At 41.6% G+C, this 16225-nt stretch overlaps 2 protein-coding genes and 1 long non-coding RNA gene across 4 annotated transcripts in view; 2 read left to right on the top strand and 1 right to left on the bottom strand.

The window, feature by feature from the left end:
* The window catches only part of LOC138976990 (all-trans-retinol 13,14-reductase-like), a 14454-nt gene extending 12588 nt beyond the window's left edge, over positions 1–1866 (top strand). Inside the window, exon 8 of the mRNA XM_070349882.1 lies at positions 1797–1866. Within this exon, the coding sequence (XP_070205983.1) occupies positions 1797–1866 (70 nt within the window). The remainder of the gene's footprint in view (positions 1–1796) is intronic.
* LOC138976708 (protein PALS2-like) overlaps positions 1–16225 on the top strand; it is a 501736-nt gene that overhangs the window by 465466 nt on the left and 20045 nt on the right. For both annotated transcript variants that reach the window (XM_070349578.1, XM_070349579.1), the window contains exons 7-10: positions 12055–12203; positions 14341–14472; positions 14938–15058; positions 16098–16157. In XM_070349578.1, the coding sequence (XP_070205679.1) occupies positions 12055–12203; positions 14341–14472; positions 14938–15058; positions 16098–16157 (462 nt within the window). The remainder of the gene's footprint in view (positions 1–12054; positions 12204–14340; positions 14473–14937; positions 15059–16097; positions 16158–16225) is intronic.
* LOC138976693 (uncharacterized) lies at positions 7150–10301 on the bottom strand. The gene is made up of 2 exons (XR_011459119.1): positions 10036–10301; positions 7150–8887 (listed from the first exon to the last, which is right to left on the bottom strand). It is a non-coding gene; the product is annotated as an uncharacterized lncRNA (long non-coding RNA).

Here is a 16225-nt window from a genome sequence, read left to right as displayed (position 1 = left end):
CCTTCACGAGCACTGAGATCATCTGCCGACTCCCTTAAGCTCAACATCCCCCACACCATACTCAAAACAGCAGGTCAATGCTCATTTTCTTTCCAAGCACCTAGCCAATGGAACACACTACCTCTCCCCCTCCGTCAACAACAGTCCCTCGAATCATTCAAATCTGCACTCAAGACATTCCTTTTTTCCAAATAATCCATGCATTCTACACTGCCCACCCCCATCCCACCCTGAATAACTGTACATATTTAATGGTTGATGGTGTGTGTGTGTTAATGACTTTAAGTCTCCGTGTGTGTGAATGAGTGTATGTGCGCCTTCGGTCGCCTGTTGGTGAGACATGTGCGCGTTACAAATATTCGTATTATTATTATTATTATATGAGTGTGCATGAGTTGTTAATGCGAAAGAATGTGTATGAGAGCGCCTTGAGTCGCCTTGTGGTGAGATATGTGCACGTTATAAATTCTCGTATTATTATTATTATTATTAAAATTCCTTACCATATGGGTCGTCCACGACCAACATCATCCGGACTGTGTAGTTCAAATTGCGTCATCGTTTATTTGTTTGTTTAGATTAGAAAGATAGTCTTTCAAAAGTTGGGCAATGGGAAGGTCGCATGGTGATTGGAGATTACATGAAATCTCAATTAAAGGCTGCCATACTCGTAGCGTTCATTAATTAATTCATATTGTTTACATGTACCAATAATGTTATAAAACTGTATCTAAGGGGATATAATAACGATTGGCTGTAGCTTTCAAACACAGAAAAAATTATTTCAGTATTGCAAAGTGGTGTTGATAGTGTCAAATGTAAACAGAACAGTCTCAAATGCCATCTTTGGTTTACGAAACGTCACGAAGTGAGGTCAACGGTCTAAAAGTAGCCCAAGTCTTGGAGAACTGTTGCTAAACAATGCAATAAATAGTTATTTCTCGTAATTGGTGAGGACTTCAAACCTAAAACTTTGCAGGAAGCTTAATTTATACAACCCCGCAACAATGGGAAAAGCCCTGGATGTAATTAAACTAATCAAATAGGACTATGTCGGCCTTTAAAAACTCCAAATAGTTTCAGAGATATAAATACGATTTTGTGAGGCTCTGGGTCGTCCACGACCCACGAAGCAGGGTGAAGGTTAGTATGAAGTAATTTGGTCAAAAGATGCAGAAGTTATTAGCAATTTCAAGACAAAAAGCACAGACAGAAAGAAATCAAATGCACTTTTAACATAGCATCGAATGTAAAAAGAGATAAAATAAAAAAGACGACAATTTTGTCAGTACATTTTTTTCTCTCCATCCAAATAAAACAAAAATAATGTCACTGTGGAAAGAAGTGCAGATGATTACCATAACTGAACAAATGAGAAAGCAGTTAAAGATCTCCGGGGCAGAACAAAAAATAGCATACATCCCATCCAGAGAAGTGTTAGAACTGAACAAAACATTGCACAAGCCAACTTCAGCCAGATACAAAAACAATAAGTAAAGACGAAAACGCCTGATAAGAATTAACTTTTAAACCTTTAAATTTATCAAAAAAAGTATTGAAACAATTGCCTATGATTACAAACAAGTTTCATATGATCATTAAAAAAATTCACAGGAAATTTAAATACTGTATCAATGTGTAGGTTATCAAGTGCTATATCTGAAAACCATGTTCGATTTGTGTAATGTCTTCCTTTGACAATGGCAGACAGCACTCTTTGCCCTTGGTTGCAAAATAAGATTTCACTGATTTTACTGAAACAAATTTGTGATTTTTGTGATCTTTTTGTTCTTCAGGAATCCAAGGCGCTGGTATTGGATGACAGCCTCCTCTCAGTTTCAAACACCCAGAAAAGATGTGCCCTGAAAGAAGAAGAGGAGTGAGAGTACACCAGCACATTGCACACGTACATGAGCTGCTGAAAGGGAAAGACACTTTATTTTGTGGATGTATGGCTGCTCGCCTATAGCGTAGTTGAGAATGTACACAACCAGATATATTCCCAACCCTTCGGTTGGGTAAACTCACTTCCCCGCTGGATATAATTATTACAATTATTACTTGTTGGAATTTTGGATTTAAGCTGAGATCTCTCTATGACTATGGGGGGGGGGGGGGGGGGGGGGAGGTTAAGTAACTGAGAATGTCGCAACAGGATCTAACCACTTCATCATTGAACCAGTTGTAAAATAATCAAAAAGTTGTTGGATTTATATTTATCATGGTTTCCTGGAGCAACCCTTTATTCCTCTGTCCATGTGCTGCGCTGCTCACAAGTAAATGTAACAATTTCTTCTGCAGCTGTCTCTTCGTTCGTGTTACTGCGAAGAGTTGTGGACAAATTTAGTTAAATATCTTCTCATTTACGTGTTACTGCGAAGAGTTGTGGACAAATTTAGTTAAATATCTTCTCATTTACGTGTTACTGCGAAGAGTTGTGGACAAATTTAGTTAAATATCTTCTCATTTACTTTTTGGAATTAGAGCAATCATATGACACCAATCCTAAGCATTATAATCATGAGGGCGGATACACAAGCACTGTGCAGAATACCATGAAATGTGTTTGTGAAATAACAGCTAGGAATTACAAAGGTCATTTTTGTAGTGCATACAAGTTACAACGGAATTTTAATAAGAGAATAATCTGTCACTTTCCTCAATGCATGTACACTCTTCAAAAAAAGTTAAGGATCGGTTGAAAAAACTGATCTAATTATAAAACATTGTCAAAAAATTAAACATCGACATAATAATTAAAAGATTAATGTGTTTGAATTAACAAATGAACAATGAGTCTTGACTTACAATTTTGTTTGGCAGGCAGAGTTATTTCCCTTTGTGGGACTTCTCAAAAGCTGCATTTTGGAAGAAAAAGGGTGTTTTGTATAGCTCCATGAAATTTGAGGAACGCATGCCAGGGCAAAAGGTTGTGATGCACGTGCTACAACAGGGTCCTGGCTATGAACATCGCTCACCAGCTTGTGTTTAAAGGTTGACACGCTGACACAATTATGCACAGTAGCAACATGCCCCACGAAGAAAACTGAGCGATTTGGATAGAGGAAGGGCAATAGGATGGCTACAAGACGGTGTTGCTGCCAGGCAAGTGGCTCAGAGGCTTGCAGTGGCTCCCTCTGTCATCATCAGACTAAAACAGAGATTCCACGCAACTGGAAGAGTGCAGGAGCGACAACGTTCTGGTCGGCCCAGATCGAGACACCACACAAAGAGAGGATCGCTTCATTCAGAGGCAGGCCATGCAACAAAGAATGGCTACGGCAAACAACATTAGGCAACGCCTACAAGCTACCACCAACACTGTTGTTAGTGGGGCGGGGATGTAGCTCTGTCGGTAGCGCGCTGGATTTGTATCCAGTTGGCCGCTGTCAGCATGTGTTCGTCCCCACGTTCGGCGAGAGATTCATTTCTCAGAGTCAACTTTGTATGCAGACTCTCCTCGGTGTCCGAACACCCCCGTGTGTACACGCAAGCACAAGACCAAGTGCGCACGAAAAAGATCCTGTAATCCATGTCAGAGTTCGGTGGGTTATAGAAACACAAAAATACCAAGCATGCTTCCTCTGAAAGCGGCGTATGGCTGCCTAAATGGCGGGGTAAAAACGGTCATGCACGTAAAAGCCGTGGGAGTTTCAGCCCATAAACGAAAAAAAAAAACAAGAAAAAAAAAACTGTTGTTAGTGGTCAGACGATCCGAAACCGCTTACACAACTTTGGCTTGGGTGCAAGGAGTCCAGTCCGAGGAACAACCCTGACTGCTAATCATAGACCAGCTCGCTGAGCCTTGTGCACTCAACATGTGAGGTGGCAACGTCAGCAGTGGGCTCAGGTGTTGTGTACAGATGAGTCCCGCTTTTGCTTGGAACCTGCTGATGGTCGCATCCGAGTGTGGAGGCGTCGCGGAGAGCGCTTTTCAGAAGGCGCTGTTCTGGAACGACAGCGTTTTGGCGGAGGCTCTGTGATGGTCTGGGGAGGGATCAGCACACGTCTAAGGACACCTCTGTACCATGTAGTGGGCAACTTGACCGGTGTCCGCTACCAGAATGAGATCCTGCAACCCCTAGTCGTTCCAGTCCTCCAAGCGATCGGCCCTCTTGCGATTCTTCAGGATGACAACGCACCTCCCCATCGCTCTGCAGCAGTAAACACCTTCATCTAGCAGGCCAGGGTCAACAGGATGCTGTGGCCAGCCAACAGCCCGGACCTGAACCCCATAGAGCACATGTGGAACGAACTTTGTCGTCGGGTACAGCAACATCACCCTCCTCCTGCCAATCTGGGTCAACTGCTGCAATGGCTCCAGCAGGAGTGGAATGGAGTTCCCAGATCATTCATATGCAACCTGATCCACTCCATGCGCCAACGATGTGTTGAATGCCTGACACACAACGGAGGGCACACCGATTCACATTGTTGTACCACTCTAGCTAAATTGTGGCGGCCGCGTTCGATCTTTGCTTTGTTTGTCATTACTCCTTGATTGTTCAATTATATAATTTTTAAAAAAAGAAAGAATTTGGTCTTGTCTGTTTTGTGTGGTGTGCTTGTCAAAAAGTGATCCTTAACTTTTTTTGAAGAGTGTATATGTAAATCTATTAGATAATGTATTGCAGTGATCAAAAAGATGCGTGTGGGTGTTGTCTCCCCTTATTGGAAAGAATTTGCTCACTTAGGCGTGGCTGGTTAAGACACTGAAAATGCCTTGTAGTGATAGTGGTCCTTTTTACATTTAGTCAAGTTATGACTAAATGTTTTAACATTGAGGGGTGAATCGAGACGAGGGTCGTGGTGTATGTGTGTGTGCGTGCGTGTAGAGCGATTCAGACCAAACTACTGGACCGATCTTTATGAAATTTGACATGAGAGTTCCTGGGTATGATATCCCCATACGTTTTTTTCATTTTTTTGATAAATGTCTTTGATGACGTCATATCCGGCTTTTCGTGAAAGTTGAGGCGGCACTGTCACGCCCTCATTTTTTAACCAAATTGGTTGAAATTTTGGTCAAGTAATCTTCGACGAAGCCCGGACTTCGGTATTGCATTTCAGCTTGGTGGCTTAAAATTTAATAAATGACTTTGGTCATTAAAAATCTGAAAATTGTAAAAAAAAAAATAATTTTTTTTTATAAAACTATCCAAATTTACGTTCATCTTATTCTCCATCATTTGCTGATTCCAAAAACATATACATATGTTATATTTGGATTAAAAACAAGCTCTGAAAATTAAATATATAAAAATTATTATCAAAAATTGTTTTTCGAAATCAATTTAAAAACACTTTCATCTTATTCCTTGTCGGTTCCTGATTCCAAAAACATATAGATATGATATGTTTGGATTCAAAACACGCTCAGAAAGTTAAAACGAAGAGAGGTACAGAAAAGCGTGCTATCCTTCTCAGCGCAACTACTACCCCGCTCTTCTTGTCAATTTCACTGCCTTCGCCATGAGCGGTGGACTGACGATGCTACGGTCTTGCTGAAACATTGCATTGCGTTCAGTTTCATTCTGTGAGTTCGACAGCTACTTGACTAAGTGTTGTATTTTCGCCTTACGCGACTTGTTTTTTTATATAAAAGAATCTGTCACAGGATAGTCTTACAGAGAGAGTACAGCTTTATTGATCTTGTGAAGTTTGAAGGTACAAATTAGGAGATAATAAACTGAAGGAGCAATGATACACAGGGGATAACTTGTCCAAAGCGAATAGGGCAGCAGAATGCAGGGAGAGAATACAAATATGAACCTTAGAAACATTCCAACAGTAATTGGACACTCCATTCAAACACAAACATTCTCAGAAATAGTGAAACATAAATGTTTGTGGATACATGTTCTTTTTGAACCAAGTTACGCACAGGAAGAGCATGCTTGATCCATTATTGGATTGGTCAAAACTGTGTACATTTGGTCAGAAGTAGGTGTCTGTCAAAGTCTCAGTGTTGTATTTACATTGATTTAAATGATTTATATTAAATGGTTAATTGACGAGCGCAGTGGCCTAGTGGATAAGCCATCGGCCTCCTAGTCCTATACGGAAGGTCACAGTTACGAATCCAAGCTCCCGCTCCTGGTGGGTGGAGGCTGGAGATTTTTGTTTTTATCTCCCAGGTCAACTTATGTGCAGACCTGCTTGTGCCTTATTCCCCTGTGTGTGTCCATCCAAAACAACAAGCACAAGAACAAGTGCGCATGGAAAAAATCCTGTAATCCATATTAGAGTTTGGTGGGTTATAGAAACATGAAAATAACCAGCATGCCTCCCCCAAAAGCGGCAAATGGCTGCCTGAATGGTGGGGTCAAAACGGTCGTACATGTAAAAACCCACTTGTGCAAAAGCATGAGTGAACATGGGAGTTTCTGTCCATGAACGAAGAAGAAGAAGATGAAATGGTTATTTGATCACACTGCAGATGGTTTGTGTTTCGAAGTCATAGATCAATACTATGCCTGGGCTTCATTTGTTCTGAGGGCTAAAGACATATATTTGGTGGTTGACCTTTTACCTTTATAGTACTGAGGGTTATACAGACATTGTCATTGATTTAGTGGTTGACCCTTTACCCTTTCCTCTTACTCACAAAAAATGTGGGCAATCAAAATTTGAGAATGTGATTTCCTAATTTGTCTAATCTCAGGGCCACCAAGCTGTGTATAAATACAGCTTTTTGATTTGTTCCACTTTCAAGGGGCCGGGGGCGCAACTTCAAACAATCACTCGGAGAATTAATTTGAGGGTGCTATCTACAACCTGCTAGCTCTCAAAGCCAATAAGGCAAGAATATATCTTGGGAACAGTCTCAGTAGAGAAAAATTAAAATTCACAGGGACAAGCTGCTGTTCCTGCCAGTAGACATAATTATACAGTCTCATATAATTTTTAACTGTGTTCGTTTTGTACCAATGGTTTCCATAGGTTTTACATATCCATTTCCATATCCATAGAATATCTTATTTATACCCTCTTGATTATATGGGGGATATTGCAGCTAAAGAACCTGCTGCAAGAATCAACCCCAACTTATAATCAACCCCCAGACACTCTTTTTCTTCTTCTTCTTCTTCGTTCTTGGGCTTAGACTCCCACGTTCTCTCATGTTTTTAGCACGAGTGGGTTTTTACCTGTATGACTATTTTTACCCCGCCATTCAGGCAACATAAAGCCCTTTGCTACTTACCATTGACTGAAGACAAATCGTCTGCAAATTGATCAACTGATTAGTGTTACATATATGACCATAACAGAATTACCTAAACATTTCCACACAGTATTTTTGATCAGACTCTTTATTTGTCTAAATTTACAGTTTCAACCATTCGAGCAAGCAATTCCTGTGTCTCTTTGATTCTATAAATGATTTAAGGACACATCCACAACATATTTGCATTGGACTATTGTTGAGGAAAATGTGTGTTTGGATCAAGTCTGAACTTACTGTTTCAGTTTATGTTTTGTTCGCTGAAATATATCTTATATATATTATATATATTAAACCATCACAATGATACGCGTCTGATAAAAAAGCAAAGCGAATCATTTCAGACTGCAGATTATCACTCATGGACTCTCAATTTTTGTGTGTGTTTACCCAAAAATCAATGTGTTCAGCAAGGCAGCATAAGGAACATGTAGGGCAGGATTGGTATACTTCAGCGAAGGTTTCAGCTGTTCTGCCATCAGTTCTCCATGGCTGCACTCTCCATGGTCAGGTTGCACACCTCTTGAGCAAATCTGGGCAAATATTCACATTTATTATCATTGAACTATCATGATTCACACGACTTAGTATTATTTTTTTAATGTGTACCTATTTTTACATGTATCTGTTTAGTGAGATGGTGGGCAAATGTATAATTTGTATGTGTAGTCTTTAACAAAAATGTCATGGAATAAACCTAATATTTGTTTGCCTGGTTGTCTCTGTGTGTGTCTGCATTGTGTTTGTAAAATCAGTTTCTATGGCAATGCGTTAAATACATTTAATTCACTTACTTAAATAAATAATTCTTTTATTACCTGAACCAACGCCCCCAAAAAGGTCATCTGATGATTTGTGCCAGTCTGCTATACATGTTAGTTGGTATGCTTTTTTGTTTTGTTTTTTGGGTGTCATGCAAGAGACACTCAGTATTATTCTGTTAGCAGCCTTGTAAAAGTGATCCTAAAAATGTTCTCTAGCCCTGTTCCCCACCAGACTGTGGTCTCATAGCGCTGCATTGGACACAACATTTCGAACACAAGCACGCGATTAACAACCAAACAGACCTACCAGCACCAAATGTTTATTCATCAAATTCAATCCATCATAAAACGTAAACGTTCAAAGCTTACAACCACCCAAAATAATAAGTGTACAATAAAAAGTAAAATACCAAGAAGCAAGTATTAAACAGGAGGGGTGGGATTACGACTTTAATTCTGCACAGAACCAGTCTTGCTGCAGTGTTGCATGACTGGCACTAGTACAGAACATGATTATGTCTGGTCCGTGCACAGGCGCACGCATGGTTACAGTTGAGGCACTGTTGAACATTAGTTTTCAACTTTTGACATTCCTGCCAGACTTCATCTGTCTTTTATTGTTGTTCATAGAGTTTTGAAAATATACAGCTGAATCTAACAAATATGTGAGTCGTATTTCAAATACCCATTTATGATTAGCTGGCGTACAATAATGGACTTATCGTTGTAAATTCATGTACATGTTCTTTGATTTGGAAAATAAAGATTACTTCACATGGATTGGTGAAACAACTCAGAAGGGCCCAACTGTATGAGTTACGACTGACCTTTTTTTAACAATGTCGCTCGCATCCTTCCAGATATCACTGGTGTGCTGGACAGTTGAAAACTCATTTTCCTGAAGAATAAATCGGAGCACAAAGTACCGATCGATCAACCAAAGAAGCTAAGCTAACCACAACAACCCTAAGACACTCACAAACACGCGTGCATACACGCACACACACACACACACAAACACACACACACACACACACACAGAGATTTGCAAACACTATTTTGCTTCTTTGTTGGAGTGGGGCTACAAAAACAAATTTATACATTTTAGTTGAACATTGTCGCATAAACTCCATACTGACTATCCCCTTACCCGCCAAAGTACTGCCAATCGAACTTTGGACCATGTATTCCACTCATTTATCTAATTTGTGGTGAACAAATGTATTTTGACTTAGGTAAGCGCTTCGTCGCAAAATCTTCTTTTTTTTCATTCAAGGGACGTAATCTAGCGCAGCGTGTTCGAATAAATCGAATTTTTTGGGTCGAATTTATTCCAAATCCGCTTGACATATATGAACTTTACATTCGATCTTTTCTACCTCAAATCATTGTGCCCCTTGAAATTGTCAGGGAAGCAGTACGTGAGTCTAGAGTTAATTTTGTCAGAAGCCTGGCTGACGTCCAACAGTTGTCATCTTCGAAAGCAAGCAATCCAGATCGGAATTTAAAATGAAAAAATCTAAACAAGTGTATCAACAGGAGGACAATTGTTTGTGGCTTGAAGATTTTGAAAATGCTGATTAGATCTAATACCAAAAGCATGAGACTTATAGGCTAAAGAAATATCTCCTATATAGTACCCGAAGGAGCACGATGAATACCCCCCAAAATACAGAAGAGGTAGATCTAGTGAGTGTTGGGATACAACTTGGCTTTAAAATACCGAACAGATCAACAATGCACCTGGCTGGGTGGCATTGGGAGAAGAGAAGGGTAAGCTTATGTTAGTCATTATGGAACATCGTATTTTACCTACCAGTTGAATACTTCTGGTTGCATTTTCACTCAATACAATAATCAAGTTCAGGTTCGATCTCTTCAAACATGACATCAGGGGCCATGCCGATGAAAGAAACTGAAGCGCCGATGAACGTCAATTTCATTTTTGTAATACTGATGCCATAGAAAATACTCGATGATCTGTCGCGCACGCAAACACACACAGGAAATAAAAGAAATAACCTTGCCGGCAAAGCATGAACTAACCTTATTCCACTGAAGGCAATAAAAGCAGAAAAATTGGTTTCACTTTTTAATTTACCAGTTCCTTTTGGAGTTCAAGTACTGAACCAATCGCTTGTCTTGTTACGTTCTTGATCAGATCGATTGGCATAGCAACCAGTATCGAGATGCGCAGTAGCGATACTCTTGAAATTCGAGTCCGACCAATGAAATTACAGAGTATCGATACTCAAAGTCTCGATACTCGCAGTATCGAGGGAAGACCAATGAAATGAACGAGTCTCGATACTCGGAGTATCGAGACTTTGAGTATCGAGACTTTGAGTATCGATACTCAGTCTCGATACTGTGGGCCTTTTGGCGCACCAGGGTGCTGTTCACACTCGAGATCAGAATTTAACCAATCGTTTTGTAGACACTCGATACTGAACTAGGGCGGCATGGCAACCATACTCGATACCACGGATTGGTTCATTTCCATACTCGATACTCGCAGTATCGAGGGAAGACCAATGAAATGAACGAGTCTCGATACTCGGAGTATCGAGACTTTAAGTCTCGATACTCCCAGTATCGAGACTCAGTCTCGATACTGTGGGCCTTTTGGCGTTCCATAGTATTGTGTTTTAGCATCGCTGTGTGTTACATGTCAGTGAATTATGTCAATGGAACATGATTGTGTTTCAGCATCGCTGTGTGTTACATGGCAGTGAATGCAGGGTTCGTACAGAGTCCTTGAACCCTGGAAAACTCCTTGAAAATTGGAAAACCTTTTCCAGGCCTTGAAAAGTGCTTGAAAATAGAGTTTTGTTAAATAGTCATTGAAAAGTACTTGATTTTTCCAAATTGTTGCCTATACATTTCGTCAGCAGCTTGTCTTATTTAAAACAAAAATGCAACCCCCTTTTTTTTTCGTCAAATACAGTACACACATTTTGGGAGAATAAAAGATCGAGTGAAAACGAAAGCAGACAAACTAACTATTACTAGTCACCCGTAGTTGCTTCCCTTCCCGGAAGTTGGCAAGGGAAACAACTACGGAATGACTAATAGTTTGCAGACGCGGAGAACCGCAGTGGCATTTTTATATCTCTTCCTGTGTCTTAGCGTGGAAAATGGGGAAAGGCAACTGCATCTCCAATCGTCAATGGCATGCCAATGCAAAATACAAAGCTTGGCTTGTAGAAGCATCGGATAAATTGAAACATCATGCGCGATGCTTCGTGTGTAAAAAAGACTTCAACATTTCGAGCATGGGAGAAGCCGCCTTGAAAAGCCACATGGCCGGTGCACGACACCAGATGCTCATCAAAGGAAATGAAAAATGGTGCTTATCATTAGTTTTTGAACATCCAATGATTTAAATCGGCGTGCGGGAAGAGGGTATAATAACTAGCGAGTGTTTCATTGCGAGCTTTGAAGGTAAGAGGGTGCTTGATTTTCTCTTCAGAAGGTCTTGAAAGTCCTTGAAAAGTCCTTGAATTTTAGAACAAAAAAACTGTACGAACCCTGTGAATGTCAATGGAACATGATTGTGTTTTAGCATCGCTGTGTGTTACATGTCAGTGAATTATGTCAATGGAACATGATTGTGTTTTAGCATCGCTGTGTGTTACATGTCAGTGAATTATGTCAATGGAACATGATTGTGTTTTAGCATCACTGTGTGTTACATGTCAGTGAATGTCAATGGAACATGATTGTGTTTCAGCATCGCTGTGTGTTACATGTCAGTGAATGTTAATGGAACATGATTGTGTTTTAGCATCACTGTGTGTTACATGTCAGTGAATTATGTCAATGGAACATGATTGTGTTTTAGCATCGCTGTGTGTTACATGTCAGTGAATGTCAATGGAACATGATTGTGTTTTAGCATCACTGTGTGTTACATGTCAGTGAATTATGTCAATGGAACATGATTGTGTTTCAGCATCGCTGTGTGTTACATGTCAGTGAATGTCAATGGAACATGATTGTGTTTTCAGCATCGCTGTGTGTTACATGTCAGTGAATTTCAATGGAACGTGATTGTGTTTTCAGCCTTGCTGCGGGTGGGGGACAAGGTGCGGGAGGTGAATGGGGTGGAGGTGTACCGTCCCGAGGACATGATGCTGCTCCTCAAGGAGGCCTCCACCTCCATCACCATGAAGATCGTGCCATGCTACCACCACAACTCTGTCAGGGAACAGGTGAGTGTCGACACTGTCTCTTTCTTTCTCTCTCTCTCTCTCTCTCTCTCTCTCTCTCTCTCTCTCTCTCTCTCTCTCTCTCTCTCTCTCTCTCTCTCTCTCTCTCTCTCTCCCTCTCTCTCTCTCTCTCTCTCTCTCTCTCTCTGTCCCTCTCTCTCTCTCTCTCTCTCTCTCTCTCTCTCTCTCTCTCTCTCTCTCTCTCTCTCTCTCTCTCTCGATATATGTCTCTCTCTGTCTCTTTGTCTCTGTCTCGCTCTCTCTCTCTCTCCTTCTCTCTCTCTCTCTTTCTCTTTTCTCTCTCTGTCTCTCTCTCTGTCCCTCTCTCTGTCTCTCTCTCTGTGTCTCTCTCTGTGTCTCTCTCTGTGTGTCTCTCTCTCTCTGTCTCTCTCTGTGTGTCTCTCTCTCTCTATCTCTCTCTCTCTGTGTCTCTCTCTCTGTCTCTCTCTGTCTCTCTCTGTCTCTCTCTCTGTCTCTCTCTCTGTCTCTCTCTCTCTCTCTCTGTCTCTCTCTCTCTCTCTCTCTCTCTCTCTCTCTCTCTCTCTCTTTCTGTTTTTCTCTCTCAGTCTCTCTTTTGCTCTCTCTCTCTCTCTCTCTGTCTTTCTCTGTCTCTCTCTCTCTGTCTCTCCCTCTCTCTCTCTCTCTCTCTCTCTCTCTCTCTCTCTCTCTCTCTCTCTCTCTCTCTCTCTCTCTCTCTCTCTCTCTCTCTCTCTCTCTCTCTCTCTCTCTCTCTTATTCAAGTTATTGGTTGTTTGGCATGTTAATTATGGTAAATATGTCATTTGTACTATTGTTAAACTTATCTTTTATTTCTTCTTGTTTGTTACCCCTCAATGGGCGAGGGCCGGATGAAAAGAAGCATGTATACATTGCTTATTCTGTCACCCTCGTAAAATAAATTTCAATTCAATTCAATTCAATTCAATTCAATTCTCTCTTCTATCTATCTGTTTCTCTGTCTCTCTCTCTCTCTCCTATCTCTATCTCTCTCTCTGTCTCTCTCTCTCTCTCTCTCTCTCTCTCTCTCTCTCTCTCTCTCTCTCTCTCTCTCTCTCTCTCTCTCTCTCTCTCTCTCACACACACTCTCCTTGTAAAATAAAGTCCATAATCATCTCTCTCTCTCTCCTTGTAAAATACAGTTCCATCATCATCTCTCTCTCTCTCTCAGAGAATCAGACTCGGGTTCTTGACTGTAGGGCAAGCCATGTGGCAATCAAGGAACTTCACCGCTGTCGGCGATATTGTGTTTCGTCACAAGAACGTGAGAGATAACACCCAGATGCATCAATCAGCATTCAACCCAGCGATTGATTCACCAAGCACCTTATTTCAAGAGGTTACAGCTGAACGTCACCGCTGTCGGCTATGTTGTGTTTTGTTACAAGAATGTCACTGAGAGATAACACCCAGATGTATCAATCAGCATTTAACCCAGTGAGCCATTCACCCAAAACTGTATTTCAAGAGGTTACAGCTGAACGTCACCGCTGTTGGCTATGTTAATTGTGTTTTGTTACAAGAACGTCACTGAGAGATAACACCCAGATGTATCAGCATTTAACCCAGTGAGCCATTCACCCAAAACTGTATTTCAAGAGGTTACAGCTGAACGTCACCGCTGTCGGCTATGTTGTGTTTTGTTACAAGAATGTCACTGAGAGATAACACCCAGATGTATCAATCAGCATTTAACCCAGTGAGCCATTCACCCAAAACTGTATTTCAAGAGGTTACAGCTGAACGTCACCGCTGTTGGCTATGTTAATTGTGTTTTGTTACAAGAACGTCACTGAGAGATAACACCCAGATGCATCAATCAGCATTCAACCCAGCGATTGATTCACCAAGCAATGTATTTCAAGAGGTTACAGCTGAACGTCACCGCTGTCGGGCTGTCGGCTATGTTGTGTTTCGTCACAAGAATGTCGCTGAGAGTGAGAGATAACATCCAGATGTATCAATCAGCATTCCTACCAGCTATCGGTTCAACCAAGCAATGTATTTCAAGGAGTTACAGCTGAACGTTGTTAGTTCTCCATTGCAGTCCTTTGAGCGAGCGCTGTTCAACTACGACCCGCTGAATGACCGCCTGATTCCCTGCAAGAGGTTACAGCTAAACATTGTTAGTTCTCCATTGCAGTTCTTTGTGCGAGCGCTGTTCAACTACGACCCGCTGAACGACCGCCTGATTCCCTGCAAGAAAGCCGGCCTGCCGTTCAATGCTGGCGACATCCTGCAAGTGGTCAGCACTGATGATGAGAACTGGTGGCAGGTAAGGGCTTGTGATGCTATATAGATATATTATTAAGCCTCCCCCCCAGAAATGTCCTTGTTTCCGATTCCTCGACCAACCCTTTTTTCTCCTGAACCTAAAACCTTTTTTGGGGCCTTTTAAAAACATTTTTTTTATTAAAAGGACAACATTGGACTTTGCAGACTTTGTAACGAAAGTTACTAATCTCGACACCAAGAGGGTACAGTTCGCGCAAGGTCCAGCCAGTAATATGCCTGTGTTAATGTTAATAAAACTTTTATCAACCAAAAACCTGAACCAACCTACCCACCCTAATTTTGGGGGCCTTGTCGTCAAAAACAAACACAACAAACAACCATTCTTGTTTTTCTGTTTCTGTTTTTCATAGTTAATTTGTAAAGCGCGATAAGCATGATTCATCGTAGTTCGCGCTATATACACTCTCATTATTTGTTATTATTATTGTGTTCCTGGTTGTTGCAGGCGAGGTCCGTGAGCGTAGACGAGGGTCACGGTCCAGTGGGTCTCATTCCATCCAGAACGCTGCAAGAGAAACGCAGCGCCTTTGTACAGCCAGGCATCACAGACACACAGACCAGTCTTTGTGAGTTCTGGGGGAGGGGGGGGGGGGGAGGGGGGGGAGGAGGAGGAGGAGAAGAGAGAGACTGACCGATACAGAGAGAGGGGGTGGGTGGGGGTGAGAGAGGGAGACAGAATGAGAATTGCAGCGCCTTTGTGCAGCCAGGCTTCACAGACACACGGGGGGGGGGGGGGGGGGGGGGGGGGGGGGGGGGGGGGGGTTGTTGTTTGGGTGAGAGGAGAGAGAATATAAGAGGGAGATGGAGAGAGAGACAGACAGAGACAAAAACAGAGAGGTGAGGCGAGAGAGGGGTCGAGAGAGAATACGGAAGAGAGAATATAAGAGAGAGATGGAGAGAGAGAGAGACATAAACAGAGAGGTGAGGCGAGAGAGGGGTCGAGAGAGAATACGGAAGAGAGAATATAAGAGAGAGATGGAGAGAGACAGACAGAGACATAAACAGAGAGATGAGGTGAGAGAGAGATCGAGAGAGAATACGGAAGAGAGAATATAAGAGAGAGAGGGAGATGGAGAGAGACAGACAGGGACATAAACAGAGAGATGAGGTGAGAGAGGGGTCGAGAGAGAATACGGAAGAGAGAATATAAGAGAGAGATGGAGAGAGACAGACAGAGACATAAACAGAGAGATGAGGTGAGAGAGAGATCGAGAGAGAATACGGAAGAGAGAATATAAGAGAGAGAGGGAGATGGAGAGAGACAGACAGAGACATAAACAGAGAGATGAGGTGAGAGAGAGATCGAGAGAGAATACGGAAGAGAGAATATAAGAGAGAGAGGGAGATGGAGAGAGACAGACAGGGACAAAAACAGAGAGAGAGGGAGAGAGAGAATGAGATCTCAGCTTGCTTAGTTGAGTTAGTGCCATGCAAGGGGTGTTCTTGTTCAAGTTTGTGTTTATTTTCTTTGGTCAGTTATACCAGCATTGAGCACATTTGTTCTTCAAACATTGATGCACATTGTGTGTGTACCAGCCTATAATGTGTTTATGCGTGCTAATTTTGGTGGTGCAAACACCTGACAGTTACTACGTTTGTTTTCAGTTTGTGGACTGAAATGGAAGAAAAAGAAACACATTAACTACAACTCCAACAACAACACAGGTAAGATTGTTTGCAGTCTTCGAGAAATCACTGATATTAACGTTTGTGTGTGATGAGGAAACTTTGTG

Source organism: Littorina saxatilis, linkage group LG9 (assembly GCF_037325665.1).
Source record: "Littorina saxatilis isolate snail1 linkage group LG9, US_GU_Lsax_2.0, whole genome shotgun sequence".
Lineage (NCBI taxonomy): Eukaryota > Metazoa > Mollusca > Gastropoda > Littorinimorpha > Littorinidae > Littorina > Littorina saxatilis.
The sequence above is the reverse complement of the archived record's forward strand: the minus strand, read 5'-3'. Positions and strand labels throughout refer to the sequence as shown.